At 47.2% G+C, this 17653-nt stretch overlaps 1 protein-coding gene across 1 annotated transcript; it reads right to left on the reverse strand.

Annotated features, from left to right (window-relative positions):
- Positions 1–986: 986 nt before the first annotated feature.
- On the reverse strand, positions 987–16196 carry ACAA1 (acetyl-CoA acyltransferase 1). The gene is made up of 12 exons (XM_066627654.1): positions 15945–16196; positions 14670–14763; positions 14341–14398; positions 11954–12033; positions 11249–11291; positions 9310–9405; positions 7876–7956; positions 6371–6561; positions 5514–5693; positions 4535–4590; positions 2096–2241; positions 987–1422 (listed from the first exon to the last, which is right to left on the reverse strand). The coding sequence occupies exons 1-12, from the start codon at positions 16119–16121 to the stop codon at positions 1347–1349; spliced, it is 1278 nt and encodes a 425-aa protein (XP_066483751.1). The 5' UTR covers positions 16122–16196; the 3' UTR covers positions 987–1346.
- Between the last annotated feature and the right edge of the window lie 1457 nt (positions 16197–17653).

The following is a 17653-nucleotide window of genomic DNA, read 5'->3' on the forward strand; positions in this document are numbered from 1 at the left end:
ATTATGAATGGCAAGAGCAGTTCTTCCTTAACCTGCCATTCTTGCCATGGCTTGGGAGGGGCAGAAGTGTTTTCCTCCTTCCCAAAAGCAAACTGAACCAGGCTGTAGAGGTCCTGCCTCTTGGGAGCATTTAGCAGCTGCTGGCCTCAAGAGGAAAAAGCTCTCCAGTGGCTTACCAGCTGCCCCACCAGCCCTCAGGTAGCATCTGCCCAAGTCACAGCCAGGCACCTTGGGTCTCGTTATGAAAGCCCAGATTCAGGTTTTGGCTTTGAAGGCACTGCCAGGCCTTGCCCAGCAGTAGCCTCCTGGCATGGATAGTTGGAGTCAGCCATCGTCCCTTGGCCATTGCCAGCACCTAGAGTGGAGTTCTGAATCCATGCTGGAATTAATTGAATCTACAAAAATGTGCCACTTTTAGGCAGCAGGTTAGTGAAATCTCAAGAATCTGACCTGTACAGAAAGTCAGTTAAGGCATATTTGTTTCTGAGGTATTCTTGTTATAAAAGAACAGTTTCTAGTGATAGCTTTTTGTTTTCTCCAAGTTCTCTTGCCCATTTCCAAGAATCTCAAAAAAGCAAACATGCTGAGATTTTGTCAATTTAAATTTAATCACTTATTTGAAAGGTAAGTGAAAGAATTTATAGTCAATCATCAGTTCAGCCTAGTGAGCAGGTGGTGAAACCCTGGGAGTGTCCCAGGCTAGAGGCAGGATTAAGTATAGATTAGTAGCCAGTTCTTAGCTAGGACAGAACATTAGACATCACAATCTGCTAGTGCTCTTTCCAGGTATGATTATTCATTTGCCCTCCTCACTGAAATTACTTGCTACTAATGCTTCCCTGAGCAAAGCCCCCTCTCCTCTTCATTAGTTATTCCACAATTTGCACTTCTACCCAGCAGGTTGCTTACAAGGGGACTAAACTGCAAGGGGCCCAGTGCTTCTCACCCAGTTAGCATATCCAACCGAAATAGCTATGAGTTTGCTGCATCCCACTCCCAAGCATACAGTCGGTTCCTTAAGGTAGCTGAGCCCAAGACAAGTTCCTCTCAGAGAAGGGGGTGGCTTAGCCAAAGTCTCTCCACTGCACCACCAGGGCAAGTCTGTTTTCACTAGAAGCCCTGGATGGATCCCCCAGGAGCCTAAGCACATGCTGTTGTGCCAGTATCTCAGCCACTTATAGAGGGCGACAGGTTGGGAGGAGAGCTGTGTGTGATGCATCTAACCCGCAGGAGTCTTGTCACTGGACAGATTCACAAAGCTATTCCATTGGCTTCACCAATTCACCATTCAGTTGCCAGAAGATTCCAGTCTTTCAGGTATTGGGTTGTTTCTGGCAGGCTGGAGTTCAGTTCCCTGAATACTCAAACACCGCAGCAGCTCCCATGCCTGTTCCAATGCACATGGAGACCACACCATACCCTCTGCAAAGAGAGCACACATTAGTGCAAGCATTTCCTCCCACTCTGCAAAATACCTTAAACCGATACTCTTGCTTGCCACTTCAGAACCTGCAGAAAATCGGGTTTTGCAAGTTCCAACTCCAGAACGGGTTTGTCTGCTTGAGAAACTAGAAGGCAGTTTCTCTGTTTGCTCAACATCCTCACACCACATTACTTACTGATCTCGGTGTATCTTCCTGATCTAGGTTTACACAAAGTATCCCAAGCATTTACCAGTAACATGCAGTGTTAATTATAAGTTAAAGCAGAAGTCTTGAAACTCAGGACCGGGGACCAGATGTGCCCCACAGAGAGCCTCTCTCTGGCCCGTGTCCAGCCTCTGATCCTCTGAGTGCCTCTGGCCCAGTTGACCAAACACAACCAGAGTTGTGCTTGTGGGGTAGGGGAATGGGGGTCCATTTAAGTGTGTGCTTTATTTCTTGGGCTGTGTTGGTGCTTGGAGAAATCCTGGAGATTGGAGCACATTCATTCATTGATTCATTCATTCATTCAAGTTCTATCTCTAATGTATATAAATTTTGTTTTTAACGTTTTTTTCTGGCTCTCAACACTGCCAGGTACTTGATGTGGCCCTTTGGCCGAAAAGTTTAGAGACCCCTGGGCTAAAGTGCCAACAGTTCAGTTCACTGCTCACCTCTTCCCTCTGCGCTTCATTTCATTGAGTAGAGTGACAACTTGCCGAGTTCCAGTGCAACCCAGAGGGTGCCCCAAAGCGATAGCACCACCACAGGGGTTCACCTTCTCCATGGGGATGCCAAGCTTCTCCACACAGTAGACCGCCTGCAGGGACACCAGATCAAGAACATCTTCAGGAACCAGCTTGGCTCAAGTTCTTAACATCCAGATTGTCAAATGGCTTCTCCCAAGACTTCCAGACATTTTTATAGAGATTTCCCATTTTCAACAAATGTACCGTATTTCACTGTGCCTTGACATTATTCAGCATCTCCATCCTGCCATGCAGTACAGGAGAATATATGATTTTGTCACTAAAGAACACAGACACTCTCAATGGGTGGACCATTTCTTTGAATTCACACCACATATCCAGCATTCCCCAAACCCCAGAATATACGTGGGAGCATGTCTATTACTGCTAAAGCTACTCCATAGCCAGCTGCATAATAAAAAGGAGTGCATGATGGAATATCCTACAATAGTAATATTGGTATCAGGAAGGAGGATTGCCAGATCCCCATGTGCTGGGGGGTTTGGTGTATCTTCTTCCCACTAAAACTCTTGTAGCAGGAAATTGCCATTTCACTTATTCGACTATTACCCCTCACCACAGGCAGAATACCTGTGACAGATCAGGAGAGAGATCTTGGGGTGGTGGTGGACAGGTCGATTAAAGTGTCGACCCAATGTGCGGCAGCAGTGAAGAAGGCCAATTCTATGCTTGGGATCATTAGGAAGGGTATTGAGAACAAAACGGCTAGTATTATAATGCCGTTGTACAAATCTATGGTAAGGCCACACCTGGAGTATTGTGTCGAGTTCTGGTCACCGCATCTCAAAAAAGACATAGTGGAAATGGAAAAGGTGCAAAAGAGCGACTAAGATGATTACGGGGCTGGGGCACCTTCCTTATGAGGAAAGGCTACGGCGTTTGGGCCTCTTCAGCCTAGAAAAGAGACGCCTGAGGGGGGGCATGATTGAGACATACAAAATTATGCAGGGGATGGACAGAGTGGATAGGGAGATGCTCTTTACACTCTCACATAACACCAGAACCAGGGGACATCCACTAAAATTGAGTGTTGGGCAGGTTAGGACAGACAAAAGAAAATATTTCTTTACTCAGCGTGTGGTTGGTCTGTGGAACTCCTTAACACAGGATGTGGTGCTGGCGTCTAGCCTAGATGCCTTTAAAAGGGGATTGGACAAGTTTCTGGAGGAAAAATCCATTATGGGGTACAAGCCATGATGTGTATGCGCAACCTCCTGATTTTAGAAATGGGTTATGTCAGAATGCCAGATGCAAGGGAGGGCACCAGGATGAGGTCTCTTGTTATCTGGTGTGCTCCCTGGGGCATTTGGTGGGCTGCTGTGAGATACAGGAAGCTGGACTAGATGGGCCTATGGCCTGATCCAGTGGGGCTGTTCTTATGTTCTTAATACACTTCCCAGTAACAAGTGGGTAGATTAACAAAAACCCTGAAACTCCACCTTACTAAGAATCAGTTCTGTCAACTTACAGCAGTGGTTCTCAGACTTTAAGGGAACTTTACTCCTGCAGTAAGTTCTTGTGATTCCCAGGATTGCATCACTAAGGGGGGGCATTTTGTACTTTCAGAAGGCAGGGCTGCAGCAGGCTACAGGAGGTGCGAGCAGCCCTGCACAGCACTCCCTGAGGCTTGGAACATTTGCTAAAAGCAGGCACAAAGCACCTCCTGCAAGAAGGAAGTGCTTTGCGCCCGCTTTTAGTGAGTGCTGTGCAGGGCTGCCCACACCTCATGTAGCCTGCAGCAGCCCTGCCTTCTGAAAGTAAGTGCAAAGCACCCCCCCCCCTCGTCCCCCTTCGCGACGTGATCCTGGGGATTGCGTCGCTGCCTCCCTCCCCTTCCCCCGCCCCTCAAAGGGGCAGAGGAAGCGTTACACAAACTGGGTGGGTTGCGACTCACTGGTTTGAGAACCACTGATCTACAGGATTAAAGCAATGCAGCAGGAATTGTCAGGAAGAACAACGAGGCAGAACTAAGAATGAAGCAAATGGCAGGCCAAGAGGAAGTCTCTGCACATACAAGTCACGTATACAGATGAACACATACTGCACATACAACTCTTTCAGTGCATGTGGTTCACACTGCGGTAAGAAAGACTAGAAGCCAGTAACCAACAGCCTGAAGTCCATTTCCACCTTTCTTGATGACTGCAATTAAAGTCTTATTTTTAACAATGTTTTAGTGCATCTTGTTGCCAACACAAGAAAGTGGTGGTGATGGGCCTTTGGTTTAACAAAGCCTGTCACCTCTGTAAGAAGCCTGACTCCATTCAGTACTTCTGGCATGAAAATACAAAGAGGGAGACAATTCCTCCGAAGAAAATGAATTTAACAATCGGCAAATCTTACCTGACTAGCGAAGGCTTCATTGATTTCAAATATGTCAATATCATCCACAGACAAACCTGCATGTTAGAGAAGGGCAAAACACTCAAGTGAGCTTTTCGTATTAGTATAAAAGATTACAAATCCTAATGCTTTAAAATGAGGTGGTTACATGCCCTCCCCACCACACCAGAAATCCACAGATTTGTAGCTTATTTAGGTCATAAAGATTTGAAAGCCCCAAATATGTCTGCCCTTCACAAATTTATCTGTCACTGTTGGTCTCTCAATTTCTCCAAATAAAGAAATCCAAGAAAATAGTTACCATATGCCATATTGCTAAACCTGTCCAGCACCAACAGCTAAACCTGTCCAGTGTTCAATTTCAGACTCAAAGTTTATACAGCTCTACTTAGCTGCACACACATGCTAGTTTCTACAGTGACTTTTTTAAAAGTTTCCCCTATCAGTAAAACAACTGGCACACTACGTAAAAGCAATCCAAAAATTAAACAATCAGCTGCAGGGAAAAAACAGTAAATTGTGTTAATAACAGATAACAAATTTCAGGTGGAAAGAGGATACATATCATCCCAGAGAAAGGAAACTGCAAATGCCATGCCAAAACAAACCGACTGCTGGGCAACCATGTTCCTTTCGTCAATGTGACACAAACTCATCCACCCAACGCATAAATGGGGCTTGGTTGTAGCAAAACACTTTTATGAACTGAATCAGCACACATGCAAATTGCTGGTATTGCAGTACCATTTGCACATGGCAACTGGCCACAACTAATCCATGTGCATTGACCTCAATCTGCGTGGATTGAGAAGATACATTTATACAAATATGAATCTGCTCCCTCACCACATCTGCACCTTCATCAACACCACAAACACAGATCTCTATTTGGAAACCCAAACACCTTGAAAACTCCCAGAGACTTATAGAAGAGTATTGCATCACTTGACCAACCCGACCTGGCAACGTCAATTCTTACCAGCCTTTTCCAACGCCACTGGAATGGCATAAGCTGGCCCTATGCCCATAACATCAGGCGGGACTCCAACCACAGCAAACGATCTCAACACCCCAAGAACAGGAAGGCCCAGCTGCGATGCTTTGGCACGTTTCGCCAGGAGAACTGCAGCAGCACCATCGCTAACTTGGCTGGAGTTACCTGTGAGAAGAGATAACACAATACTTTTTGGGGCTCACCGGGGAAGACTTCGGTACTGCTAGGCACAGTTAGCCATAAGACAAGAATGGAATCCATTCCCCATCCTAAGGCGATGAGGTCAAGGGAGTTTCGACTGCTTGTATTGTTTCAGAAACATTCACCAGCCAATTCCACTGACAGTAATTGACTTAAGAGTTCAGTATGATCAGGTGGGCCACTGTGAGATACAGGAAGCTAGACTAGATGGGCCCTTGGCCTGGTCTAGTGGGGCTCTTCTGATATTTTTAATTTGACCTGCTATGTTAACTGTAGTTAACACAGAAACATGTTTCTATTACATTAGAGAGAAAATCTAATCCAACAGAGAAGTAGCAGCTTGCTTCACTATTTTGTTGACAGCTTTTCTTGCTTTACTGTGCTCATGGTTCATCACATCTTACGGCAGCTCAGCATATTTCAGGGATCGGCTGGAAGAGCATATATTTCAGCCATTTGGACAGTTATTGGGGTACACAAGCGAGGTGAGCCAAATCACCCACTGGTTTAACTCCCTGCAATCTGTTCTCGGGGCTCCAATTCTGCAGGCTTCTTTGGCACAGAATACAAAACCACTCCAGCTTTTCCAAATGCTCCGTGTTTCACTTCCAATTCATCCAACCCATGTTCATGGTGCCTACCGGCTGTCGTGCTTCCATCCTCCTTGAAGGCCGGCTTCAGCTTGGCCAACCCCTCCAATGTGGTACTTGGCCTGATCCCTTCATCCTGGAGCACAGTAATTGTCTTCTGATTGCCCTGGTCATCAGTGACAGTGGTTGTCACAGGAACAATCTCACTTTTAAACCATCCCATCTGCTGGGCTCGAGAAGCTCTGGAAGCACAAAACATACAATCCCTTTTACAGAGAACTTTATAAAACCAGCAGTGTGGCTCCACTAAGCTCAGGATGCAGCCACAAGATAGCAGATTCCCCAATGTGTGAGTCTAGGAATTATCTGATCTAGGACAAAAATAGGGCAAGGAGGAGTTGTGCGCTTACTGAATTTATGCTTCAGAACAGCCCAAGCAGGCAACTCCCTTTCCTCGAACTCATTTCAGTGGTGCTTGTGCAGGAAGTCCCTTGAAGCGAGTAGAGCTACGCAGCAACAGACCTTACCAAACTGTGCCCTGAAACCAACACACCTGTCTTCTACCCTGCATGTGCCATGATGTTAATTGGGACTATTCAGTGGACTGTTCTCACTGTTAGAAAACAAAGCATGTTGCTTCTAAGAGGTGGGTGCGCAGATTCCCCACTGATGCTACTGGCAGACCTGGGCAGTAGGGCTCAAGCAACACATGATGGGACACCTTCATCTGTTCCAACACAGAAGGTGGGCCTGTTTTTCAGAGCAGGGGAAGCACATAAGTGAGGTGAGCCAAACAGCCCTCTGGTTTACCTCCCCACAGTCATCAGAACTCTTTTCTTCCCCAGCTGGGCTCCAGTACTAGAAATGAACTTGGCAGGCAAAATGGTCAGCACAGCTGAAGAGGGTGCAAGGAGATAAGTCTAGTGATGGGGAGGGAGAGAGAGGGTGCAGCTCCTTTCACCCATGTGCCTCTCATGACTGTCCCCCATCTGCTTTATGCATGATTGACTGAAACCCAAGTCTGCTCCAGTGTGTCGTTTGAGCTCCAGTCAACAAAAGATCTGACATGCCTGTCATGAGAAAACAAAGTAACTGAAGTGGGCTGTCTATCTGTGATCACTTACAGCAAAGACTTGCATACTTTTGTGTAACCAGGAAAGCCACTGCCAGGCCATTGAGACTTTGGACCTTTGCCTTCCTCAGAGAAAATGCAGAGTTCCAATGCTTTGCTTTGGCACCACCAATAGTATGAGTCTGGACATACACACCCTCTCTAGTGTCCCTCAGGGTGATCCAGCATTGTCTAGCCACCCACATGCATGCTGTCCACTGACTTAACACCACACTAAACAACATGGACCTCTAAAACTCAAGTCAATCAACAAGCTGGTTTGTATTTGGGATTTTTGCACAGAAAATATAAGAACCACAGCCTATATGAGTGACAGAAAGCACATAGAAGCAGGCATGCTGGGGAGACTGGAAGAGGAAGGGGTAGAGCTGAATTCTGTTCTATGACCGACAGTGTGTGGGGAAGGAAAAACAATATCATTTACTTTTGCTGGGAAGCCAAGGCAAAGGCGTCTTGCTTTTTCCGAGAAATGCCAAACCTTTCTGCCACATTCTCCGAGGTAATCCTGAAAAACAAGATTAGTATGCAGAATATCTTTCTGGATGAATGGCTTATTGCTATCCCAGACAAATCAGGGAACAAGACAACCCTGGCTTTCAACTGGCCCTGTCCTGGGAAACAATTCAGAAGAACCAGGCAGGGCAAGGAAATAAATGTGGATACTCTCATGCAAGATGCAACATCCCAAGATGTTTTTATATCAGCTTTTATAAACAGCTTTTGTTTTTATAATCAAAAACCAATTATCCCGCCTAGGGGTGGCCAACCTGTGGCATGTGGACACTTTCTAAGAGGCACACATCAAGTCACCATATATTTTTGAAAAATATTTTAACAAAGAAAGCACTGCAGTAGTTTACAGTCTGTTTGATTTCTTTGCTATTCCTTACACAACACCCCCCCAAGTTTCTAATGCTGTAATGGGCACACTCAGGGCAGCCACAGCTATTCTGCTTGATGTGCTCTGATGGGAAAATGGGGAGAAAGGCAGAAAAAGAATATGGACAGGAGAGAAAGTCAATAGGGTGGATGCTAGTGAGCTGGGGAGTCACTCACCTAAGAAGGCCGGTATTGATGGAGTGCTGACAAAGCGAGGGGTGGGCTGCAGAAGGCAGCGGGGGCCAAGCGGGCAGCACAGAGATGGCCAATGAGATCAGTAAAGCCCTAGTGGCCCAGCAGAAGGGCAATGAATACACATTATATGGACCGTGGAACAGGTCCTGCTGGGCTGGACTAAAGGTCCATGCAGGCCGCATGGTCTCATGGTCTTCTGGTCTCATCGGCAGTCAGCCAGGTGTTTTTGGAAAGCCCAGGTAGGCAACATCACTCCCCTTGTTTCTTGCTCTGTACCTTCTGGCACTCGGAAATATACTGCCCTTGAACTTGGAGGCTTTATTTAGCTATTGTGGTAAACGCTAAATGCAACATTAAGGTGGAGTGGCACGTTCAGTATTCTCTACATAAAAAGGGGCATGTGGTGTGCTGTGGATTGGCCACCCTGATCCAGGCCACCGTGCTGCCAAAGAAAGCCTAAAAGTGTGAGACTAATCTCCAGTGAAGCACCCAAAGGAGGTGGAAAGGGGTATTGAGCACATACTAAGCAAGGCTATGCTATGCTCTTGACCTCAGAATAAGTCATGCAAGGAAAAAATAGCTGCGTGCATGTGCTAAATTTACATCATTTGACAGAGAAGCTGCAATACCTTATGCAAAGCATGGACTTTCTTGCCATGACATAAATTGGCAGCAGCATTAAGGAAGGTGCCAGTGTCAAGTTGTATGGCTCTGATCCCACCCAGTCACTGCCCACTAACTACACTAAAAGCATAACTAAAAATGCCAGTCCAGAAATGCTTACCCCATTGGAATCAGACAGTCTCTGGCTTTGCTATTGTCCATTAGACGAGAACTGACATCTCCAAGCTCGTTGCTGCGCAGAGACATACTTTCTACTCTGAAAACCAGAAAGGCAGACACACTTTTTTGAACTTCATTAGTATGAAACACCCCTAGAAGAACCCCTGAAAAAGGCAATCCACTGAACAAGGAAACACTTTGATTCCACACCTTCCCATGATAGAAATATGAACTCACTGCCTGAAGCAGGAAATCAAGCCAAACAAAACCAGATCAAAGTTTTTCCCCAGTGAATTAGGACTGAACCAGAATCTAAAATTTCTTGTATTTCTTAACTGAACCCCTAAACCAGGAATGTCAAACTTGTTTCATACAGAGGGCCAAAGTTTGTATTCGTGGTGCCTGCTGAGGACCAGAAGTGACGTCATTAAGCAGGAAGTGACATCATTAAGCAGACGATGGCCAGAAATAAGCACTTTGTTCTCATATGGAAACTCATTAGCTGCAAATGGCAGAAAACGCGCAGCTCATATCTTCAAGATATGAAAGAGCCCAATTAACAAGCTGGGAGAGCCCGATTATAGCAAGGGGTGAATAATTGCTGGGGGGGCTATATTCAGCCTTTGGGCCTTATTTTTGACACCCCTGCCCTAAACAGTAAAGAAAAGACCAACGTTCCCTAGCAGGCTGATGGAAAGTTTGCTACAATAATACACTGCTCAGCCTCAAGAAGTGGACCAGGTCTTTCCCAAATCAAGCCGTGCGCAGGCAAGTGGCGACATTCATCTTGCACTGCGTAACAGAAAGCTTCTTGCAACAGAGTGCTCAAGTCCAGAATCCCAGAGCTTTCAACCTTTGCCCGACATTTTCAAATGCAATAGTTTGGCTGTGCTGCGGAAACTGACTTGCAGATTACGAAACATTAAAACAAAGCCATGACATCCACCTACAACAAAGTCTCCTTTCCAAGGGGCATAAAACTTCACTCACTATCTCTCTCTTCTTCCAGCCCCCCATATTATTTGTGTAACCCAGTGATTTTCAGCCAGTGTGCCACAGCATATTGGTGTGCTGCAAAAGGTCCACAGGTGAGATGCGAGAGTTTGGAGCACAATGAAAAACTCTTTGAACCACTGAAAAACTCTTCCAGATTCTGCAGCTCTGTAGGGTAACTAGTAACAAATTGTCTGTCCTTCTTCCTCCACCAGCAGAGCCAATTTGTTACTACAGACAGTTGCCCTACAGACAGGGCTGCAGAACCCGGAAGAGTCTCCCAGACACAAAAAGGGACATCACAAGAGGCAAAGAACATAGAGAAGATCATAAAGGTCAATGTGCCAAAAGAAAAAAAAATGCTGAAAATCACTGGTCTAATCAAAAGAACAGATTTTACATTCAACCAGGAAAATAATTGCCACTGTTTTTGACCCAATGTGCAAGTGTTTGTTTTTTAAAATGCCCTCCAAAGTACATCAGTGTTTTTCTCATTTGATTAACACAAAAAGGAGCAAACTCTGCCAAGAAAAACACAAGCCAGAGTGGTAAAATGAAGGGTGGCAATGTACCCAACAAGATGGCTATAGGAGTGAAGGTGGTAAGTATATGAACCCCCACAAGCAGAGTCAGAAATGAAACAGGAGTTACATCCTGTGCAAATGCCTGATGAGAGATAACAGTTATTCTTCCACATTTCTTATTCGCTTGAATAAGAAATGGACTTGTTGCACCATAACCACCACTAACATGTCAAGCAGTTTAAACCCACACGTAGCTTTATACATTCCTGAAAACGCACCAGTTTTGAGGGAGTCCCCCCCCAACAGCTGTCTCATAACAGATTGCAAGGTCTGCCTACAGAGGCTGCACGAATGAGGTTATAGAGGGGCAAGGGATTGCATGGAAAGAGTAGGACAGAAAACAGGCAAACAAAATGGTCTTACCCACAAGCCAGGCCAATGTCATACGAGCCATTTCTGATGCCACCTGCAGATAAATTCAATCAGCGTTTTAAACTGACTCAAGATAACTTCTCCCAATACAGCACACAGGGGGAAAGTTAGATTTTCCTGGACTCACTCACAGTTAAATTTAAAAGCACTCACTCTGAAAGAAACATTCACAGAAGATCTCCCAGTTCCATCTATCAACAGGAACCAACACACACACTGCACTGGAAGCCCAGCTTCCGCAGATTTAAGTCAACCTATCAAATTGTCACCTGTTCTGATCAAACAAGTTCTGATGCCTGTTCTGATCCCAAACAAGTAGAATTTTGTGATGAGTCTTGCGTTTGCTACCAAATATGGGTGCCTGAAAATCCAGGTTTTTATTTATAAAAATCGAATTCCTAGCCCTTATGGTTCTGAATGTAATTCAGAGATGTGCAAGTTGTGACTGCAACAGGTGATTGCATCAATAGTTGCAAGAAGAACTTCTGGACCTCCTGACCTCCACTTCCACATTCTAATTTTGGCCCCCATCTTCTGCCATCAATCCAAATTTCCAGTTCCTGTAAAACCTGGAGTATTGGGGGTACAGATGCAAAGCGAGTAGGTGACATGCTAACTATTTCTGTTCCTGAAGGGCTTCATTTTGAGGAGAGATGCTTTTTTGGCACAGAATGCAGACACCAGCCCCCTACTTACCAGCTATATTGATCACAGCTTGCAACCCTGATGAACACTGCCTGTTAACAGCCGATAAGGGCACAGTCTCTGGAATGCCACTAAATCAAAACACAAAGCAATTTATGACCATGGGAACAGAGCTGGAAAACCTCTCTCAAGATTGCCAATTCACACTTTGATGGAATAGCTAGTTTTAGGAATTCCTTATGGCAGTGGTCTCAGACTGGGGAATTGCTACGCCCCAGCCAGAGATCCCTGGCCTCTGCTTCCTTAAGGGGCGGGGAGGGGGGAAGGCAGCAACCCAATCTGCTGGATCACACTGCTTTGGTGGGGAACAGGGGCTTGCTGCAGGTTCTGGTAAGTGGCAGTCTCCTGGGTCTGCAGGGAGCCCCCAAGCCAGCCTTTGCAGGGCTCCGTATGCTGCAGAGTCAGTAAAAATTGTCAGCAAATCCAATACTAGAAGTGGTTGTGATCATGATTTTGAGGGTCTCTGCAGTGTGGGGAGCCCTGCGGAGGCCGTCGTGGGAGTTTGCCGCACCCCCCCCCGGGAGGCTGCGGCAGGGTCTGGTAAATGGCAGTAAGCCCCTGTGCCCCTCCAAAGCAGCGCAATCCAGAGATCATGTTGCTGCCTTCCCCCTGCACACACTGCAGCTCAAACTCTTCCTGAGAGTTTGAGAACCGCTACCTTATGATGAGAGAATACAAGTTTCTGATATTTTGTATTAATTTAATGCAGCAAGACAGACAACCAACTTGGGTCAGGGGGCTCATGCTGAATCTAGCATGGTCAACAAGAGGATGAAGCATCTGATGCGGCTTGGGGGCGTGTAGTCCATATGTTATAGCAACAGGGGAAAACAAGGGTGCCAAATCAGAAAAGCTCCAAGCTCAAAACATCACTCCATTTTCCACTTACTAAAATCACCCCTACGTTGAAGCGGCAGGGGAAGGGAAGGGCTTTTCGTGGAGTGAATTGGTCCAACGATGGCCACAACATCACCTCGTCATGGTTCAACCCATTTTGGAAGGTTTGCCAAAACAGCGTCAAGAGGCAATCTTGAAATATGTATGAGCATTCCTTAAAACCCATTAACACACACAAAAAAAACATTGCCATGGGATAGCATACACTGCAAGGTATACTATCTGTCTACTAGATACCAAGAGAAGCATAACTGCCATTTGTCCACCCAAGTCCCCACTCTTCTGGAGATGAAGAGTCCTGTGCAGACCACAACTGTGCCTTCCTTCAACCTGTTGTTCACCTCAATCCCTTAAAACAGGTGCAGGAAGTCAAACCAACCCCACACTACATGTACAAACTTACGCAATCTGTGCCTTGGCAAAGCTTAAGACAAATCTAAGTGGCTGCTATTTCTCTTCGCCTCTTCAACCTCAGCTTAGACTTATTTAAAATTAACTAACATGATACTACTTGTTCCTTAGCCCATGGAGTGACTATCAAACTCCTTCTCCAGTACTCCTCCCTTACCTCTCTTGCATCAAATAAACTGGAGGTGCAATTACCACCACACCTCTCACTTACTGGCAGCACTTTCCACACTACATGTAACATGCACATACAAAGGTGAGGAAGCCAATGTATGCAGGAACCCCATGACAAAGCTAATGACATGTCTATGTAATTCAGGGGTGAAATGGATGGTTGAGGCTAACAGGCCACTGTTAGCTAAAGTGCTCAGTGCTAAAGTGCTCAGAAAACCAGTGTTTGAACTGAGATTTTCTGAATTATCAGACCCACTCTTACACTTATAGGGGAACCTAATGTCAACACACACACAAGGATGGAACTGTTAGGGAAAGCTCAACAGTTTCCTTAACAGGAAACAGATCGTAGGAAGGAGTGAAACAGATAGAAGGAGGAGTGAACTCCTTAGAGGGACAAGAGGCAGGGAAAAGGAAGGAAGAAAGGCAGGCAGACATGAGGGAAGAAGGGAATAGTTCAGGTGGCTCCAACAAGACCCCAAGGCAAAGCAGGGAAAGTTTTGGGGAGAAGGAAGAGGGAACACAGCTAAAGGAATTAGTAAAAGGAAAAGAAGGAGGTACAGGTCTCATGGCATCAGTCCTTCTAATAAGCAGCTTACTACTGGTCTGGCCCAGGCCAGGCAGGTGCTCAGCCCCAACTACATTTGCATGTCACTTGCATGTCTCTTGCATGAACTGGAATTAAACAGAAATAATATACTGACCATGTTAACACCTGCCCCCCATAGCGCATGACAAAATTCACAAGGAAGTGGAATGAACTGGTAGATCTCCTCTTGACCCGAGAGTTGACCTTTGGCACCAGCTGGAAGCCTCAGAGAGCATCAGCTGCAACTCTGAACTTGGTACCGAGAAAACTGACGCCAAGGACTCACAGAACATTAAACAACAAAGTTCACCTTAGAAACTGGCCAATTCTTGCTACTGCAGCTCCAGCACCAGGTTGAAGTACGTTTCCTAAGTGCAAAGAGATTGATCCGTTTGTTATCCGTCAGTCAGGATGCACTTCCACAAACTTCTACGGCTACAAAAATGGCAGCAGTCACAGCATTAGGCAGAGAAAGAGAGAAGTGAGATCACAGCCTGCTCCCCTTCTGGGAAGAGACACCAAAACCCTCCATGTCAATGTTACCACATTATTTCAGCAAAAAATGGGGGTTGGAGAGGGGGAAAAGAAAGCCAGAATTAAAAGAGGCACAGCACTGCAGCTTCCAAGTGAACTACTCACCAACACAGATATCTCCCAATTTTTCAGGACTTAGATTCAGGTCTTTAAGGACAGCTGTCATTACTACAGAAAGTAGTTCATCAGGTGAAGTATCCTGGGTAAGAAAGAGAGAAACCAAGTCCTCTTGAGTTTTTCTACACGGACACTCCCACTCCTCTCCACTGTCCCAACCAAATACCCCCAGGAAGACTTTGAGTCCTTCCACCCCTTTACAGCAAAGGGATGGAAGAACTTCTGCTCTGAGAGGCTGTCATCTCTTAGGCCTCAAGAGATCCTTCCCTTCCTGCAATCTTCTCTCCACCATGTGATTTTATCACAACTCCTTTCTCCCTTTTGGATTCCAGAAGTTGTAGGAAAGGATGTAACTTCTCGGGTCCCTCTGCTGTTTGCCCCACACCAGCATTCGCCATTCATAACTTCTGTACACAAAGCGTCCATGTTGCCCTCCTTCCAAGTTTACTTAAACATCTCATCAGTCACAACAGAAATACCAATCTGGACCCTTGAGCTGATCCAGCAAAGCTCTTATACTCCTGCCTCTCTACTTCTTGTCGGGCATTTGTACATCCTGCAACCAGGAAGATACCCCAGTCAGCCCACATTAGGGCACTTTCCCCCAACATATCCAGGTGTTCTTCCCTACCAACCTTTTGCCTGCCTGTGTTGTCCATTGCATTTGGTCACCCTAGGGACCCCCAACGCCACCACTGTCACCTCTGCAGTTAACAGGCAGGCCCTGGGGCTCTGGTCTGGATCATAGCCAGATCCCCCCTACACACACACACACACACACACACACACACACTGTGTGTGTGTTTTTGGGGGGTCTGGCTATGATCAGGGGTGTGTGCATGTTGGGGGGAGAGTCTGGCTACGCCCAGGTGTGTGTGCCTGAGGGGGCCTGGCTATGATCAGGGGGGTGTGTGTGTTGGGGGAGGGTCTGGCCACACCCAGGTGTGTGTGTGGGGGGGGGGACGGGACTGGTTATGATCAGGGGTGTGGTGGGGAGGGTCTGGCTACCAAGTGTGTGTGCCAGAGGCGTCTGGTTATGATCCAGACTAGAACCCCAGGGCCTGCCTGGGAATTGTAGAGGTGACAAGGGGGGGGGGGATACCCCTTCCCTCGGGTGACCAGATCCGACACAGAGTTGCCATCCCTTCAGAAGGGGGCATTTGGGCAGGTGCACCTTCTCCCGGAAGGGCTGCACCTGCCGGATTCCCCCTTCTGCACGGCGGCTGCAGACGCACCTGGCAACCCACGGGAAGGACCCGGTACCTTGAGGCCGCCCCGCCTGCTCCTGCCGATGGGCGTCCTGCGCCCGTGCACCACCACCACGTCCTCGGGGTCGCCCACCGCCGCCGAGTAGAAGCTGCTGGAGAAGCTGCTGCTGCTGCAGGGGCGCGCGCGGGGCTGGGCGGGCAGGTGCCCGAGGACCACCTTCAGGCGCTGCATCGCGCTCCGATCCTTGCGTGCGAAGGGCTGCGCTGGGCGACGGCCGCCTCTCCGCCCGCGCGGAGGCTCTGCATTGGCTGCCGGAGGCTCGGCCCCCCTGGAAGTGACGCGCAGACCCACGCGCTCGGGGGCAGCGCCCCTTCTGGCTTCCTCCCGGGCCGCTCTCCGCCACCCGAGCCAGCGTTGCCTCCCAACCTCGCTTGCACGGGGACCCACTTTCTAAAATGACACTCCAGCAGGACCCACCTGGCTTTACAAGACCTTAAAAAAAAAATCTAGGAATAATATTTTTACTTATTTACTAACAGCCCAACCCTTTCCACGCTTTCCTGGGAGTAAACCCCATTGACTGTAATGGGACTTACTTCTGAGTAGACCTACAGAAGATTGGGCTGTCAGGCTGCAATCCTAACCACACTTTCCTGAGAGTAAGCCCCGTTGAACAAAATAGGACTTACTTCTGAGTAGACCTACAGAAGATTGGGCTGTCGGGCTGCAATCCTAACCACACTTTCCTGAGAATAAGGTTGAACAAAATAGGACTTACTTCTGAGTAGACCTGGTTAGGATTGTGCCCTAAGTATTACATGTTGGCAACCTTCAGTCTCGAAAGACTCTGGTATCGCGCTCTGAAAGGTGGTTCTGGCACAGCGTCTAGTGTGGCTGAAAAGGCCAATCCGGGAGTGACAAGTGCAGTCTGTCCCTGGTCTGTCTCCCTGGCTATGGGCCTTCCTTCTTTGCCTCTTAGCTTCAGACTGTTGGCAAAGTGTCTCTTCAAACTGGGAAAGGCCATGCTGCACAGCCTGCCTCCAAGCGGGCCGCTCAGAGGCCAGGGTTTCCCACTTGTTGAGGTCCATCCCTAAGGCCTTCAGATCCCTCTTGCAGATGTCCTTGTATCACAGCTGTGGTCTACCTGTAGGGCGCTTTCCCTGCAAGAGTTCTCCATAGAGGAGATTCTTTGGGATCCGGCCATCATCCATTCTCACGACATGACCGAGCCAACGCAGGCGTCTCTGTTTCAGCAGTGCATACATGCTAGGGATTCCAGCACGTTCCAGTACTGTGTTGTTTGGAACTTTTTCCTGCCAGGTGATGCCAAGGATGCGGAGGCAGCGCATGTGGAAAGCGTTCAGTTTCCTCTCCTGTTGTGAGCGAAGAGTCCATGACTCGCTGCAATACAGGAGTGTACTCAGGACGCAAGCTCTGTAGACCTGGATCTTGGTATGTTCCGTCAGCTTCTTGTTGGCCCAGACTCTCTTTGTAAGTATTATTAATTAATAATACCCAGAATAACATGCTCCAGCCTGTTATTTCCCTGCCTGCTTGCAAACTGCAGGAGCTCTTTGCAGGGCAATTCTGGTTTTTGGAAAGATTGGTCCCCAACGTGCTCAGCTCCACACTCTGATGCTCTGCACACTTTCTGCACTTAAAAAAAGTCTTGGACAAAAATGCCTGGATTTCAGAACAGTCCAGATTTCTAACTCAGGGGTTCTCACACTTTTGGCACCGGGAATAACATTTTAGAATGAGAA

This window comes from Tiliqua scincoides, chromosome 5 (assembly GCF_035046505.1).
Source record: "Tiliqua scincoides isolate rTilSci1 chromosome 5, rTilSci1.hap2, whole genome shotgun sequence".
Taxonomy (NCBI): Eukaryota; Metazoa; Chordata; class Lepidosauria; order Squamata; family Scincidae; genus Tiliqua; species Tiliqua scincoides.

Bases quoted from the DNA above. Each gene is read 5' to 3' on its own strand.
- ACAA1 (XM_066627654.1), bottom strand. From the start codon at position 16,121: ATGCAGCGCCTGAAGGTGGTCCTCGGGCACCTGCCCGCCCAGCCCCGC. The intron at 11,292-11,953 runs GTAAGTAGGGGG...ATTTATCTGCAG, and splicing joins AGCTGTGATCAATATAGCTG to GTGGCATCAGAAATGGCTCG. The intron at 4,591-5,513 runs GTAAGAATTGAC...TCTAACATGCAG, and splicing joins AGTGGCGTTGGAAAAGGCTG to GTTTGTCTGTGGATGATATT.